The 18,212-nt window shown below is 46.6% G+C and overlaps 1 protein-coding gene across 1 annotated transcript in view; it reads right to left on the bottom strand.

Annotated features, from left to right (window-relative positions):
• Positions 1–17,080, bottom strand: part of AGMAT (agmatinase (putative)) — a 93,895-nt gene extending 76,815 nt beyond the window's left edge. The window contains exons 1-2 of the mRNA XM_069610455.1: positions 16,617–17,080; positions 13,836–14,038 (exon numbers count right to left, since the gene is read on the bottom strand). Coding sequence (XP_069466556.1) covers positions 13,836–14,038; positions 16,617–16,999 — 586 coding nt within the window. The 5' untranslated portion in view covers positions 17,000–17,080. The remainder of the gene's footprint in view (positions 1–13,835; positions 14,039–16,616) is intronic.
• Positions 17,081–18,212: the final 1,132 nt, after the last annotated feature.

Below are 18,212 nucleotides of genomic sequence, written 5' to 3'. Positions count from 1 at the left end.
CTGATCTCTTAAGTTAGTGCTCCTTTTATAAGCAAATGTGGGCAATTTGCAAAACAGATGTTCTACCCTAGTGTCACAAGCCAGGGTTCTCCAGTTCTTTTTGATGACTGATTTAATATGCCCACTTTCGATTGTGTAACTATTTAGATACATATACCAATGCTGGAGGTTTTTTCACTTTGCGTGTCTCAGTATGTAAGTCTGCTTGCTTGACTTTGGCCAGTCGTTCAGTCGCAGCATTGACCTCCTTGGTTTTTAACCGTGGGCATAACATTTCTCACCCATTTGGGTAATCTCATCAGCATAAACTTCAGGGTCACAAACAATCCTCCTCACCCGTACCATCTGGCTAAAAGTGAGATTCCTAATTAGGCTTGGTTGGTGACACCTTAAAATATGTAACAAGTTGTTATGATCGGTTTCCATATGAAAAATGTTGGTTGTATATCTTTCCTGCTATGGTCTGATTTCTACATCCAAAAAGTGTATGCACTCCTCAGAGACTTCACTCGAATTGAATGTGGGGATCAAATGTTTTAAGGTATGTTAAAAATCCCTCTAGATGCTCCCGGGTGTGATGCCTAATTCTTGGAAGATGTCTCATAAAATTCCTGTCTATAAGAGTGGCTCTCGGAATTTACTTGAGAATTATAGGCTACTTGCACTTACCGATGTGCCTAGTAAGATTTTTTGCACCCTAATTCTCCATGAAATCACCAAATGTATTGACAATAATAACATCTTAGATAAGGGTCAAACTGTCTTTCGGAAAGGGTGCTCTACTAAAGACAACATATTTATAGTAAACACTCTTGTTGAACATGCCATGGGCAAGGATAGATTACCACTGTACTTGCTATTCGTTGACTTTTCCTCGGCTTTCCACTCAGTTGATTGTAAGATGCTGTGGTCAAAACTTGAGTTGCTTGGAATGCCTCCCTATCTCTTGTATGTCTGTAAAATGATCTACGATGAAAGTAAGGCCAGGATTTGTATGGATAATGAGGGTGCACAGTCTTAACCTGTTACTATCGCCAAAGGTGTAAGACAGGGTTGTACACTGGCACAGACACTGTATAACCTTTTTAAGGCCGATTTTGGTGGAATTTTTAAAGCAAAAATGAATGCTTTTCCCAGAATTGGGCCCATAAAATCGGGTGGATCTGCTACGCAGATGACATTATAATCTTTAATAATACCTATAGTGGAATCTGCAATAGCGCTAACGCCATCTGTGAATATACGAATGATAATGGCCTAACAATCAACCTGACTAAAACCCAATTTATGACAGTGGGTCCTAATAGCTGTAAAAAGTCAAGTATATCTAGCTCGTTGGGTGTGATAAAGAAAGTAAACTACTATAAGTATCTGGGCTATGAGATTTGTGGCGATAGAGATAAAATGAACCAGTTGAAACAACAGAATAAAAGATCTAAAGTCATGGTTACTCTTAACGCCATTATGTCTTTTTTTTTTTAAACAGCTGGCTTTAGCCTGCTGGGAATAGCCAACATTTATAAGCAGAAGCTAGCGGTCATGTTTCTGTATGCCTTGGAGACATCTTTCATGGACTGGTCTGACTGGACGGATGTGACCGAAGGCATCATATGGCGTAGGCTGCTTTGTCTCGCCAACTATACCCCCGTTCAGGCAGTCCGATTAGAAATGGGGCTTATTTCTCTGTCTTCCCAAATTGACCATAATAGAGCTAAGCTGTATGTGAAAATTAGATTTGCTCGCCCAGGTACTTTGCTGCACATTCTTAGGGAAGGTTTGGAGGGTGGTAAAATGGATGCCCTGAACAAATTTAAAGAGAAAAATCTTTGGTAAAATTTGCTGGACACCTAGGTGGGATCATGGTGAAGGGGTGGTGCTAAAATCTCTGGAAAATGTCATAGAGAAGTGGGACTGGGTTGCCAGTCATGATAAGGTTTCATCGATGAGCTCTCTATGTACCTTTGCCAAGTTGCCCTTCATATACAAAGAGCCCCAAAGATATCTTAAACTTATGCCCTCCAAGACTAATCGCAGAATATTCTCAGATATCAGACTTAACCGTCTCAATTTTCTGGGGGTGCGGGATCTTGGATGGATCTACCTACTGAGAAAAGGATCTGTAGATTGTGTGCGGATAATACCACAGTGGAAGCAGTAAGACATGTACTTACCTGCTGCCAAAAGATGATATCGACACACAACAAATATTTTGCCAAATTTGACCTCAACCAATTGTATATTGAAAGTGAAAACTTTTGGCTGAGGTGCCTTTTTGGGAGGAGTAACTATCTGGTTATTGCCATTACCCAGATTTGGAAGGTGGCAAATGAACGTTTACGTAAATTTGAAGATGAAGTTAAATTGTTAATGGATCTTGAGAATGGAGTTGAATAGGGTCTTGCTCTGGTAGTATGGCTGTAGTTAATATTTCGGATTTAAGATTCTTATGGATCCTTATGGGTTTTTTGTTTTTTCTTTTTCTTCTTTCCTCCTCTCCATGTCGTTCTGATCTGTACACCATGGTAAGTTTGTGCTTACCTCTGCTTTTTTTGTTGTTGAATTTAATGTATGTGTTGGTTTTGTAATTTTGTATTGCTGTTTTGTTTTAAATTTGTGAAAAGTTCTATGAACTATAACACAATATAAAATAAAAAAAATAAAAATAAATGTATTATCTTTTTTTTTTTCTCCAGGAGCCTGACGTGGCCTTAATAGCTGAGGATAGGTGGAGCACCAGATCAGAGATTTCCTCAAATTGTTCTGTGATATTTAATATACTGGCTAGTAGAGTGGAGAAGTTAAGTGATGAAACATTTTGAAAGTGTCTGCATTTTTTCACTGTCCTCTGGTTCGTATCAAGTCTAGGCGGAGCTGTTGGCAGTACTATAGTCATATAGATCGGGAAGTGGTCAGACCATGGGCAGGGCGGGTGTCAACAGCCCTGCACTCTAGTTTGTGTGTCAATATCCAATCCAAGGTGTGACCACCTTGGTGAGTTGTATTGGTTATCATTTGTGTAAAACAAATGGTTTTCATGGAGGACAGTGGTGATTTAACTTGGGCATTGGAGGAGCCTTCGGCCAATAAGTTGAAGTCCCCCAGGACGACCATGGGAGAGTTTGGTTTTGTGGGGTCATTCAACAAGGTGGTGAGATGTTCCTCAAATAGGGGTAAGTAGTTCTGAGGAGGTTTATACAGTGTAAGTGTTGATAGGGAATATTCGGGTTGATTTTTATTTTCATAAATAGGTTTTCACATTCCTCCATTTTCGGTAGGTTTAACGTGTGACAGTCAATAGAGTCTATTATAATAAGTGCCACACAACCCCCTCATTACTCAATACGATCAATACCCATTTTGTAACATGTTGGAACTGAATCGTCTGCAGCTAGTTGGGCAGTTTCATGTAGCCAAGTTTCAGTGAGTGCAAACCGGCCTGGTTTGTGCATAATAATATGGTCTGCGACCTCTGCCCCATGTTGCACTAGGGGCCGGGCAATAGTGTACAAATGGTTCTGTGGGAGCTTCAAGACATTATAAATGGGAGCATCTTTGATATGTGTGGGCAATGAGGAGTTGGCGCCAAGTTTAACTTCGGTCTCAATTCTGGTCAGGTAAGAGTTGTCAATCCTGTTATTAGACGGCGAGGAGGGCAGTGTCTTTTCCTTGTCTCTACTGGTCCCGTGCAGCATAGGGGATTGATCTCTATTCTTAGCATGACTGTCCAAGTGGGTCTTTAAGTGGAGTTTTTTCTGCGCTAGTCATTGTGTTGTTATTACTATTAGGTGAGTAGCAGATATGGCTAGGTTGTGGGATATCCACTGCGCTAGTTGTTTCAAGGGCAGGCGACAATGCAAGAGCTTCATATTTTGCTAGACTTTCCACCACTCTACATTGGAAGCGAGTCCTGGCTGCAGCGGTCATACTGATAGTATCATAAATGATGTAACGCTGTGAAGTGGACTTACCCTGCAAGCGAGCAAGGAGCAAAGAAAACGAATGTTACCTATTCCAGAGCACATAGAGGTAAAGGAAGTAGAGCACCACCTTGCACTAACCGGCACTAACTGGCCTGACAAACGCGCTGGCGATAACGCGCCGCCGACGTTGTTTTAAGGCCCGGCTAGTGCTGGGAGTTGTAGTTAAGTTGTGGTTTTATTGAACTACAAGAGTACATGTGTTTCACATGCAGTGCGAACAGAAAGGCGCACAGTCTTCAAAGAAGCACGGAAGAAGACTACATGTGCACTTTCGAATCTGGATGTTTCAGATAATGGGTTTACATAAGCGTGGAAGCAGCAGGAGATCTGCTAGAAGGTAAATTAAGCTAACACGATCAACACGACCTAATAAGCTTTCCTCAGGAGCAAATTGAATCTAATACTAGCTGTTACTAAAATAAATGCACACTAGTACAATTCCACTGATATAAAGGGCATTTAATTCTATTTCATACAAAGGTTCGCACAGCACCCCACCATAAAATACAGTCAATGTTCCCAGTTCACTATAAAACTAGTTGTTTCACTTGATTTGTACGATGACAGGGCATAATCAATAGCATTAGGTGACATTTGTTTCTAAATACAAAGATTCACATATTAATTTCCCCTGCTTGGGATAAATAACATCAGCTCTGCCACTTTTGGTCAACCAGTGCTCTTTTAACCAATGTTTATTTTGGGGGAGTTGTCAAACAACAACTATTTCTTCATGGTCAGTTACGTTATATGCATAACATGAGTTGCAGGGCTTGGGTGGGGCTAGCTGCTGCATATCTCACCAGATAAGTACTACACAGTCTGGGCTAGCATTTCTCTATCAAATGCACAATAGGGCTTTTAGTCCAGGGTCACACTGTACAATATTAATCAACCAAATCAGGTATTCTACAAGGTATATAGTATGTATGCCCTTACTACTGGCTTCTCTACAGTGACTGCTAATCTCTTGATTTTATTTTTGTCTGTACTTCCTTCCTGCTCTCTAGTGTCTTGGAAGGTGTTAATCCATGTCCACTTCAACCCCCAAACCCCACTCATGCTGTTGGCATCATTTTAAAATGGAGTAGATGTACAAGATCACTGGAATCTGTAAGCATCTCTACTCCAGGTGGGCATTGCCCAGGGAAAATGTGGCTAATAATTTGCACTATGCAGGGCATCACTACCATCAATTGCAATTTCAAACTATATAAAAAATATTCACTTTTCATATGTATGCAGACCACAATTACTAGGGGATATTTGGGTAGTTTACAATATACACCGATCAGTAGTTCAGTGTGTTACTCTGTGTCCCCTACTCTTCTCATCTTTACCCAAATCCTTCCCCTCACTGTTCCCATCTGTACTTTGAGCTGTCATGCTGTGCTCTGCACCTTTACTCCCAATCCCTACGTCTACTCATCGGCACACCCACTCCCTCCTTCCCTGCAGCTCTCTGGCCGGCCTCTCTTGGCCCTCTTCCTGCTCCTACCTGCAAGGCAAAAAACCTCAGGGTCATCTTCGATTCCACACTCTCCTTCTCTCCTCAAATATCTGACGTCTCTAAGAAGTCACACTACCAGCTACACCCCCTCAGAGGTATCCTTCCCTTCCTCTCCTTCCCCCAGAAGCTCACTGTCTCTAGAGCCCTGATTCTCTCGAAGCTGGACTACTGTAACAGCCTCTATCTAAATCTTCCTGCCTCTACTCTCCGCCCTTTGCAACTCATCCAGAACAGAACTGCAAGACTTGTCCTTGGCCTCAAGCCCATGGACCGTATCTCTCCAGGACTGAAATCACTACACTGGCTCCCAGTGGCTGCGAGGATCAAGTTCAAAACCCTCTGCATTCTGGGGCCTTGGGCCAAAATACCTTCAACTCCCTCTTCCTAAATATCTTCCTTCTCGAGCTCTTCGCTCATCCGCCTCCAACTCCCTCATGGTCAGCCGCTTTTCCAAACAACGAGTTGGTGGCAGATCTCTCTCCACTGCAGGGGCCTCCCTCTGGAACAGCCTTCCTGCCCCCCTGAAACTTGAGGAGAACCATCTCCGGTTCTGGAAGCAACTCAAAACCTTCCTCTTCGCCTCCGCTTTCTCTCCCCCTCTCCCCTGCTAAAGTTACTAAACTGCAACAAATCTGCAACTGGGCCACTCACCTTCTCGGTCCTTGGCCCAGCCACTCTCCCCTGAACTGCCTCCCTGGAACCCCTGCACTACGGGACTGTGTCTGTATCCCTACAGCCCCTCCTTCCCAGCACTTATCTGCACTTACTCGCACTTGCCACCAGCTGGCCCTTGTTACTTTCCTGTATGCTATTACCCTGTATTCCCCCCCTGCCTCGTCGCGCCTTGAAACACTTGTGTATAGGCGCGTTACAAATACCATATCATATCATACTCTCCTGCCATCCACATTGTCAGTTCTCCCTGGAGATTCTCTGAACCCCCTCCCCAGGCTCTTGGAGTTTGCTGAAGTGGCTACAGGGGGACATGTGGGCGCTGTTAGAAATGGTTAAAGATTCTAATCTGGATAGGATGTTACCTGTTTACTTGCTTAATCTAAAAAGCATTGTTACTTTTGGGTTTGAAATGGTATTTAACCCTGCCTAGAACATAGCGATTTCGATATGCTATATTGTTTTGTGTATCAAATGTTTTCACAAATCCTGGGCAAAGGAGAGGTCTGCTCTGTCAGTGGAATTCACAAAACTAAACACTTGTACCACTGAAATTAGCAGGTCAAAGTTCAGCATTGCTTTTCACATTAGAACCAAGTCCCGGTGGGTACGGTTTTCCCTTCGGAAATCATGTTTTCTTTACGGTGTGCACAACAACTATGACGTAACATAAACACTGTCCACATTTTTTTAAGTATGGCCTTTTTTAACACTGGATTGGAGACATTGAGGAGCCGGAAACATGTCAAGTGTAATTTGCCTTTCAGCCATTTAGTAAAGTCAAATGCATATAAAGAAACAAGTAGACTAGTACAATTCTAAAATGGAACCCTTAGGGATTCCTTGTCATGCTCACAATTTCAATCATCTAGGTGTTTGCCTAACACTGTTAAGCATATGAAATAAGCGGTTCTATTTGATATGGTCGTCGGAAAAATCAAAAATCCTGCGACCGAAAGTCCTGATTTTTCCTTTGCACCCTAACCCACCCCCCACATATATAGATATGTTAAAACATGCCTTTTTTTAAACGCCATTTTCGCCCGCTGGATTTTTCTAGGCGACTTTCTCACTGGTCTCCAAATAAGCAGCCTTCTAGCTGTAGGCGGAGAATATTGAATTGTTGACTTAACTCTCCATGTCACGTATACAAAGTAAACAGACAGCAGGCTGAGAATGGTTATGGGCGGGGACGCAGATTGTAGGCCTTTACCTCACGGTGTGGTTTTTTGTTTTTTTAAAGACATTGAGCTAATAGACCATTTATATATGCAGACAAAGATGCAATATTCTCATTCAACTCTTGTCACCACACTGGGATGATGGGCGATCTTTCAACAGAAACACCGGCAGTTGTAGATATAACACTATTCAACACATCTGCCACAAATTGTATTCTACTTGTATTGTACTTGTCTTTTATATAGAGCCTTTTACCATTATTATAGCCCCACTGCGCTGTTGGTGGGAATGCCCTCACACGACAGAAGTCCAGAGTGTTGGAGGTCATGGAGTAAGATTAGAATACGTGTGTGCATTTGGCCAAATAAGGTTTAGCATGGCTCCGGTAGAGAGAAACCCACGCGGTCAGGCATGTGGATGGGTGCTGAGAGGAGTCAGGAGATGACATGCGAGATAGAGACTGCCTATGTGTTCAGTGTGCCCGAATTTGTCGTAGGTCTGCGCTGTATTCTGATGTCAGAGGTGTTGTGGCGTAGTCCGGTGTGGGCAGAGAATTATGTGAACATTTTGTCATAGTCCTTGCTGTATTCTGATGTTTATTCTGATGTGTGCAGGTAGCCATGCCTGCGGCCAGTGTCCACCGGAGTGGTGCATTATACACACCTGGCAGAATTCAGTGGTGATTTGTTGATTGTGCACCCGCTTAGGTAATTGGCTTCTTCTGTTGATTCTTGTGGCTGCAATAAAATATTTAACAACAGCTATAGTCTAAACTCCAAATATTTGCAACTCGAAGAGCATGGGTTGTACTTCCTGGTTCTTCTAAACGGATAGCGTGGTGAGTCCACCTAGATATCGAATGCTTATAGACCATTTCAGTTGTTACCTTTACCATGGGCAGCCCATCCTATAGTTCATACATGCGCAATACCTACCCTTTCCCCACATTCCTTCCAGAGAGATTCCGGGGCTGGTTCTTGATTGCTCTGCTGGAGTATTGAACGGGCGACCCCCACCTGGCCTAATGGTGCGAGACATGGCCATGGCACATGTCCTCCCTTCACAGGTCCCCTGCAGTGTATCCCACACTGTACAATTTTGAAGGTGGTGATTCTATCACAACCACTGTGAGTGTGATTTGCCTGTTTTCCCAGACATGGCAGGTGCAGTAACTCAGCAATCCTGTGAAATTTCATATAAGAAGGGCTGTGATTCAGCTTGTGGTGCTTGTGGGAAACCAGAGTCATGATTGGTGTATGATAGAGCTTGTGGTCCGGATGGGACCACCGCGAATGTAGCCTGCGTAGCCAGGTGCTGAGAGGACAGGCTTGCCACGAAAGCAGCCGGCACCGCCTGGTGTTGAGAGGTTGGAGTTGCTGCGAATGCAGCTGGCACCACCTGGCGCTGAGTGTTTCTAAGTTCAGATTGGGAATTGGATGTTTTTTGGGGAGGGGTTTTTGGATAATGCAGCAAATAGCTTTGGTTTATAGGACTTTTTTGGAGGAAAGATAGTTATCGGTGCAGCAGATTTGCAGAGGAAGAGTGTTCCAGATGGTGGGAGCTAGGGTAGAGAAAGCCAGAATGGTACGGGAGAATAGCTAGGAGAAGAGCTGAGCCGAATCAGAGCTTTCTGGGCAGGCCTGGACTGGCCCATCGGGACACCGGGAGTTTTCCTGGTAGGCCTCGAGCACACAGGGCCTCTTTGCTTGGGGAAAGTATACATACAATTTATGGGCCTGACTGCGCATCTGCCCATGACCTCTTTACTTTGCGTGTTAACTGATAACAGGAAAGGAGTAATCTGGGGTCACGGCCCTGCCCTGGGAGAGGGAGAAGTTACAAAATGAATAAATCATGCTCTCCGGAAAGGTTCTGGCGCCACTTCAGGCACACGCACTGCAGAGAGTTCTGCAGAGCTGCGTGTAAGAGCTCTCCTCTCATCAAGCTGTCTCATGGACGCTCATGGTGCGAGGGGCACGTTGGTGTGTCCCCGGGCAGGGATTCTCAGAGTGAGCCTGGCTGCAGCACCTCGCAGAGAGTCTGGCTTCTGGGCCAGTGGAGGAGGTGGAGGAGGTGAAACTCCTTTTTTCCAAATTCAAAAGCGGGCCTTTATCTGCTCCCTTGCATTGTTCCGCTGACAGCACATATGCTAATCCCTGTACCTGTGGACACAGTGCTGGGGTGAAAGGGTGACTCTGAGGGATGAGAGGAGGTGCACAGTGTGCAGATCCCAACAACCACCGCAGGGGCAATCCCCCCTCCCAGTGCGCCCACACCTAGGGGCATCCCTTTACCCCAATCTGAGCCCTGTTAGTGAAGCATGATGGAGGGCCAGGTGGGTGACACCGCGCACGCGCACTGCCGGCTGGATTGACGCCTGTCTCCTAATTGCCAGGTTCTGCCCTCACCCACCCACCCCAGGGATTACCAGCAATGCCCCGAATATCCACTCCAGGGGCAGCCCTTACTTCAGTGCCCCCTGCAGGCGCCACCCTGCATCTCATCCACGGCCTCAGGTGCCATCAGCATGGGTGTACTGGCAACCAAAGAGGCCCTGGAAATAATGTTCAAAGGGGCCCCATATTACACATTTTAAGCAAGCCCTTAAATACAAAAGAGGCCTAGGGTGCAGAGGCCCACTGGGAAATCTCCAGAGTACCCTGTAGGCCAGTCCCGCCCTGTCAAGAGCAAGCCTATACGAATGCCCACCCACAGCATCCATCGTGACCTCAGAGCCCACCTCAAGAGGCGAGTGGCACTCATGATGGCCAGATATAAGTACCCGGCCTGCACACACCGCCCTCACTGCCTCACTTTCCAGGAGCAACTCTTAAGACACGTGCCCTCATCCATCCCCAATCGTGACCCCAATAATACACTTCTCAAGTGGTGAGTGTCCCCCATAGCCGCCCGGACACCACTCTTACCTCACTACTCATTCCAAGAGCCTCCTTTAACCACCGATGCCCACCTCTATCCCCAATCCTTGCCCCCAAAGACGGCCTGCGGACTCAACTCATATCCAAATGGCCCCCTTAAGTAGCAACCCGCACCTATACCGCCGAGAACCTCCCGCGCTGTATCACTTACCTCCCCACGGAAACAACCTCGTGGTCTAACGCCCCCTGCAGCCTCAGCCTTACCCCAGTACACCCTCAAGCAGTCGAATCCTGCCGCTACTCCCACCCCATCAATCACCCCCAGAGTAAGCCTTCCCCCCCACCACCGAACGCCAGGGGAACCCCTATACCTCAACCACAGTATTAACTATCGGAGGACTGGCAGTCCCAGGGAGTACCGCGTGGACACTTGCTATCCACTACGCACACTCCACATACATGAAGTTTTGTGCACACGCATATGCTCACTTGCAGTTTCGTGTCCAGACACTAGCAGTTCCGTGCGCACACATGCGCAGCTCTACGGACACACGCACGCACTGGAAATTGTAAATGGATACGCAGTGTCACACACTCACTTGTACGCACACTCAGTTGCTGTTTCACACACATCACATGGACAGTTGTATGCCCACGCAAGCTTCCACATCAGGTTTGAGCATTTCTACTATGGGAGTCAGTGCCCACTACCAGTGGTGGACTGGCCTACAGGGAACTCAAGACTTTCCAGTGGTCCTCTTTTGAGTGGGTTAAATAAAGAATGTCTTACAAATCTTCCAGTCTATGATAATATGGGGCCACTTTGAAAAACATTTCCGGGGCCACTTTTGGTTCCCAGTCCAGCCCAGTTTCTGGGGGGTTGGTAGTGGATGATTTTGTTCTGAAGGAACTGAGGTTCTGAATTATGAAGGGCTTGGTGTGTGATGCACATGGCTTTGAAGGTTGCTCTAAGGCTAACAGGAAGCCATTGCAATATTCTGAGAGATGGGGTGATGTGTTCTGTGGGCAAGGAGCAGTCTGGCTCAAATGTCCTCAAGAACACACCAAATCTCAAAGACAGTTCAATGGTATTTATTATTTTCAGAATGCTAAAGTGGCTTGCTAAGGGCTGTCCCTCTCTCTGGCGCACTTCTAGTGCAGGACGTACCCTCCGTATCACAGGCATCCCTCAACCCCAGAATGGAATCTAGAGACTGGTAACCACTATTATCTAAGAAGCTGTACAACTGGTAGTGGGGGCTTAAAGGCAAACACTTTCCCTCTTTAACTGCCTCTGAGAATAATCTCAGTGGTTCCTTATCTAAATCCCTCTGTGTAGTAAAATGTAAGTATTGGTGCCTTCCAAACACCCAGGCCCCACTTGGCTCTCTCCTTCCACATCCTTGCATTCCTCTCCATGTGTCTCTCTGTTTCTCTCCATTGCCTCATCCTACCCTTCTCCCTACTACTTCACCCACGAGCTCTCTTCTCTCACTCACACTCCATTTTTTTACCTTCTGATGTTCCTCTCTCTACTACCTACCTCTGCCCTCCAATGTTACCCTCTTATAGGCTAATCCTCCTTTCTCTATGCCAATACTGCTCCCCCCTCTGCAACCACTGTCCCCTCCACACTACTTCTACTGTCCCCCTCCACAATCCTTCTACTCTCAACTCCACTACTACCAGTCTCCCTTCTATTGTACTACTAATCTCCCCTGTCCACTTCACCACTCTCACCATCTCTGACCTTCAATCTCCTTTCACTTCCCCATTCAGCTTTTCATTCACTCCTCACTCTCCCTCTATTAATTCCACTCACACACCCTGCACGCAAACCGCACTCAAACCAAACACACTTTCACCCACCAACCAATAGCTCACCTTCCACACTCCTTCAGCAATCATTCCGCCAGCTCGTTTACACCGTCCTTCCTCCACTTGGTTGTTGGTCCTCCATTTCCTCCATTGACCTCACCCGAATAACTCACACTCTTCGGTTTCCTGTGCCCCGTTTTATCCTACACCTTTCCTCTCCTTTGGCACTCTCCCTCACCTGCCTCCCTGAGTCAACCCCTGGCATTTTTCCCCCATGGGAGGGAGGTGTTACAGAGAAGCAAAAGCACAAAAGGGGTCCTAAGCTCTGCCCCTTTTATGCATGTGGGTCCGCCGGCTCTTGTGAAGGGCATCCTTGTGTGTTTGGTTGAGCATGCTAAGATTGCTGATATATTGAGGAGAAAGTGTCACATTCTAGCTGATACTGGAGCCATTTTCCACGTGCTGACCCCTGTTGCATAGTGGATCTCTCTTTCTGGTCTGTAGTGAGGATTGCTCTGGGACTTGGAAGCTCTTTGTGGTTTCTTTCGGTCATGCTGTTCTCTCGTTCTTCCACTGCTGTGTATGTTGGATCTAGAAGACCTCCGGGGCAAGAAGGAAACTGCATGGTTCTAGACTAGGATGTGGTACGCATTTCAACCATGCAGGCAGGCATAGGTAGAAGGGACAGGGACTGGGGCCCTCCCACACCTACCCCTGGGGCAGCACTGGCTCTGTTGCAAACCCTAGTAGGTCTTCCACCCCAGGCTGAGAGGGGTCCCCATATGCCCCCTTGATAGGATCAGATCTCTGACCCCGTCGCAATGCATAGACTTATTGCAGTTACAGAATGCCTTGATTAACGTGTCCGTAATCTGGTCCATGCAGGAACCAATGAACTGGGAGTAAGAAGGCCAAGACACAGCCGACTGACTTCAAACCCTTAGGATAGAGTAAGGCTTTTTGAGCAAAATTCGTAGACAGAATAACAAACCAAAGTTTTTCTTATGTCAAGACTATTACGGATAGTTCATAAATTATGGTTTCAGGACAAACATATATAAATAAAAGCAAAATCGTGCAGAGAACCAGAAACGAACTCAGAGGCATACAAAATCCCATACGAGAACGAACAATAGGGAATCATAAATGTTATATATAATTATTCATAAGCACCGTCAAAGGTGCATTCGTTTGTTTACCTATAAACACAGACCTGGAAATTAAACGCAAGTATTAAAAGTAAAGCAAATAGAAAAAGAAGGTTAGTGACTGGACCGGACTGTCCATCTGAGAAGTCATAGCCGCAGCCACTGACAACTTCGCACTCTTGTGTTCGTTGCACAAAACGACGTCCTTCCATTCAGGACCAAGGGACAGGCAGTTCATCTCTGGCTGCCATGGCAACTAATGAGTCAGACTACAGCATCTGGATAATATTGGCATTCATTACCGAATTAGCTCAGTTCATCGTATATTTGAGGCATTCATTAGTATGTCGTTTAAAAAAATCGGAAACAATGACAAATGCCATAAAATAAAACAAAGGGTCTACTAGTGACAAATGTCATCGTGCGAAAGTACAAAGGCGAACATTGTGGCACTTCCTCGAAATACGTTCAAAATCTAGCTGGAGGTCAACATAAGGGTTCAAATAAAAGCCCATGGTGTCTCAGGCTGACACTAACACCATATTACAGGCTGACACCCTGTTGGGTAGTCCCACCGAGTACCCATTGCAGAGAGACGGGCCGCAGTCCAGGCATACCGTGCCTGCTGCAGAGAGAGCGACATTACCTAGAGTGAGAGGGATGCAGTCTGCGGCGAGGATTTCCTGGTACTTCTGCCGGATCCGCTGGCAGCTGTCCGCCAGATTGTACAAGTTCACATTGGCATCTCCAATATCAGCCACCATGAGGGACTGATAGGGCGAAGCGCCAGTGCTGGGGGTGTGCTTTCTCACCATGGCAGACTCTGCGCGGATATGACGTGGGCCAAACCTGCAGAAGAGAGTAGAGAAGTTCAATGCTGGCAAACCCCCAGCGAGTGTCTCGCGTTATAAGGATCTCCTTTAGCCAGACCCCTTCTTTTAAGACAACAGCATCTTGAATGCTGGAACATGCAGGATTCATAATCGAAAAACGCAAAACCACATATCCTATTGAACAAAGTAGCGATTGTCTTGGGAGGATAGCTCAGAGGCAACGTGCTCGCCTTGGAAACAATACGACACGGAGCTCTTGCGAGGATAGCTCAGAGGCAACGTGCTCGCCTTGGAAACAAGACGACACGGAGCACCACAGGTTCGATTCCCGGGTCCGCGCTTAGAAACCTCTGGGTATCGAGCCGGTTATAAATAACCCATCATATCATATGGATAATGGAAGGAAAGGGTGGTGGTGCATTTTTATGGCAAACTACAAGTTGGCAAAAAGAGAGCGGCCTGCACTGTGTTTAGCTCCCGTCCTGCCACCATGAGGGCGCATTCAGGTTCCTGTAACCTGGGGCCTACATTGTGTGTGGCCACGCGCAGGTGGGGACGGACCATTCAGAACCCTAAGAGGAGGGGCTTGTGTTGTACTTGACCTCACACAGTGAAAGACTGTCCACAGACGGGACCCGGGCCGGACTTCTTACGAAGATTGGTTTCTCAGCCAGAAATCTGCGCCTTCCTGCACACGCTTTGTTTGAGACGGGGAGAGACAGTGGGCCCGATTCATGGAACGTTTGCCCGGTTCAAAGTGAATTTACTCTGCTGAAGAGTGACTTTTCACTGCTGATGCAAACCCTTATTCGTGGAACTGTGAAAAATGTGTTTCTTCCTGCAAAGTCCGGGCAAAATCATTTTGAATTACAAAAATGTTTGTGCGCCGACTTTCCCCGGACTTTGCACTACAAAAATACACTTTGCGCGGTTCCAGGAATCGGGGGTTGTGTCGCAAGTGCAAAGTCCCTTTTCAGCAGCGCAAATTCACTTTGAACCGGGCAAATATTCCATGAATCGGGGCCTTAATGTTTACCATTATACATTGAAGTGTATGGCTGTGTGATTTGATGTGTTATTTTATGTCATTTGATATTTGCATAGTGCTTTATTGTCATTATTATGGCTTTGAAGCGCTGTGGGGTGAATGGCCCTTCGGCAGATCATAGCATGAACAGATGAAAAAAGAGCATTACATTACAGGCAAGTAGTATTTCATATATTCATAATTTCAAGCACATGTTCAATTGTAAGCAGAAACGACAAGTGCAGTGACATTATACTAGTCATAATATGAGTGCTTAATTAGGTGCAGCGTGGATTGCTATGTCAGTGACAATGTGACAGCTGACTCAAAGTGCTTCCTGGGAGCACTAAAGCTGGCACAATGACTAGTGGAGATCAGTCTATGAACCCCAGGGCAACTGCCTTGAGTTGATGTCCCTATATTGTTTACACGAGGAACGCACGCAACAAGGATACCATGAATTCACATGCAACTTACATGCACATTTGTCAGATATGTCAAACAAGGGCATGGAGTGATAGATAAGATATATGCACCAACTGTAGCAATGTCATCCAGGGTGGTAATAACGGAATGGATCTTTTCTGCACCCAAAAACCCTGCAGAATAAAACACCACCCAGAAAAAGTTTCAACGTTATATACATTGCAGCCATCCACGTGCTCTTAACCTAAAGTAGGAGAGAAAGGTGTTAAGGGTAACTCGAATCCAGCAGACATGTTGTAAAAAAAAACCTCTTGTACTGGTCATTCTATTCCATCTCTGGGTCCGGGCCATAGTGGCATGTCACAGGCAGGGCTTTAAGTGGCTGGGGGTTTCACAGGGCTGGGTCCTGCCATGATTTTAGCTTCGGCCCTGGGAGCTGGTGTCCAAGACCACAGAAGGATTTCCCACCCCCTGCCGGGTGTACGGGCAAGATTTACCCCTCGTCTCCGAGATGCTCCTGCCACAGCAGAATGAACCTTCAATTACCCGAGGCATCGACATGCCAATCAGATGCATTAATAACACCACACCGTCATTAATACCTGCACGGTGTGGCTCGAAGGAAATACTGTTTTGTTGAAACTTGCCTTCCAAGCTTTCTAATAAAAGACAGTTTCCAATAATGGAGAGGTTTGTGGGGACAGGGTTGGGCTGGAATGGCCAGAATGGAAGAACAGGGCAGCAGCACGGTATAGCACTATGAGCTATCTTGCTGGGATTGGGAAATTCGGACCTTTGAGTGAGATGCATGTATCTGCAGCAGGCCACTGTATATTCCTATTTCGATTTGTATTTCGATATTATTTTAGAATATATGTTTTGTTTTTTTGACTGATGATCGATTTTCCCATGCACAAAGACGACCAAAGTCGCCACAAAACCAGGCTCTTTATGTAGTCTGGCCGCTTCATTACGGGCCAGGACAACTGCAATATTTCATTTATCAAAAGACATCTGGTTTGCGTGTTCTTCACGTCAGCCCCCAAGCACTCCTTAGGCCACGCCCCCAAAATGCATACGCCTCTGACTGTTTGCCCCCCACAATTTCTCATCCCACTTAATGCAGCGCACGATCCTTTACCTGGCTCCCGGGCGGTTGGAGGTGCCAGTGTCCAGAGGTACCCCAATGAAGGCTGCATCCAGGCCCTTTGGGGATTCCTGGAAGGGGAGTTTTAGCATAGTGCAGATCCCGGCAGGTCGTGCTACGTTCTCAGCACTTGGGGGCACATTAAGTGGGGTGTCCGAGGTGGTGCGATAAGAGGCACGGGCAAGGAGACCCGCGGGGTTCAGCAGGCTCAGCTTTTGACCAAAGGGGTGTGCATAACGCTGCAGGGGGTCTCTGTGCGCGCCATTCAAGCCCTTGATGTGGTGGGCCCCAGCAGAGAAGGGGGCGCAGGAGAACCTCGGCGTGCTGAAGGAGGGCCTGAGTAGGGCTGGGAGCCTGGCCGTAGCGAGCGCTGCCATGCTGGTCGCTTTCTGCTCTGAGCTCAAAATAGAAATGCTAACTGTCAAAGCTTAGTACACACTCCTCGCTGCTGCCCCACCCACTCTTCTCCCCTGACCCTCGTCTTTCCAGTTTACTGTTGGCTTTTTTACCCTATTATAAGTCATGGCCGCCCCCTACTGTACACGTACATTAAAGCTACCAATCACGCCTACCTACAGCCACCTGTTGGGAAACTGTACGCACGTTTCTGTCATTTTATTCTCGTGTTTGTATTCGTTTTTCCCCTTCCTCGGAACGTTATCCAGCTAAACTCCTCACACTATCTACAACTCCCCCCCCCTCTCCCTAAATCCCCTTTCTCTTTAACCCCCTGGGCCTCCCGTCCCAGTGTGTGCTCTCTTCCGTCTCTTGTACTCGGTGCACCCAGGCCTGTGGCGTCTCTCCCTCCATCCAACCCAGGCGGGCACTGCCGGTAAACTCCCCCTCGAACCCCCCACCACTCGCCCGCACTCGCTCCAGTTTCGTGTCTTCGACTCTAAGCACGGGTTACCTGCTCCCCTTTGCCTTGAAGATGTGAGATAGTCTGAAGGAATAAGGAATGATGTGTCAAAGGTGGCCGAGGGATCAAGAGAATGAGGATAGAGGGCACATGGCAGTGGTGTGGCATAGCGTGAGTTAGAAATATGGAAATGTGGGTGAGGGTCGAGGAGTGCTCCTACATTTTTCAATGGATGGGCAAATAAGGCGGCTTTACACCCACCTAGGGCATAGGCGTGTCCAGGGAGTGGCCTGGGTTGGCACGTGCTACCCTGGAATCTGATTGGCCAAACCCAGGTGCCACAACATTATCCTAAACTAACTAATCCTAAAACTTTAAACCCAGTAATGTAAGACACCAATGTTTGTAATTAAAGTACAAATCGGTAGTGGAGCCAAATAGTAAATTAATGCTATTTAGACGTGTGTGCGCGCGCGCATATGTGCTCTTACTTCATGCAACCCCGGCACAATTCTGTGCCCCACTTGGGCCAACCCAGTCAAAACAGTCTGGATACGCCACTGACCTGGGGTTGACCCCTCCTGACTGCCCTATGCAAAGAAGACTGCAAATGTTTTACACAACATAAGTAACTTTGAGGGCAGGACAACCTTCACCACACCCAGTGTCAACAATAATAAATAAATAAACAAACCTAAGCAATTGCTACATGGCCAACACTGTGGAAACAC

This window comes from Ambystoma mexicanum, chromosome 8 (genome assembly GCF_040938575.1).
Source record: "Ambystoma mexicanum isolate Mex_15411 chromosome 8, UKY_AmexF1_1, whole genome shotgun sequence".
Lineage (NCBI taxonomy): Eukaryota > Metazoa > Chordata > Amphibia > Caudata > Ambystomatidae > Ambystoma > Ambystoma mexicanum.
Note: the sequence above shows the minus strand (reverse complement) of the source record. Positions and strands in the feature narration are given on the sequence as shown.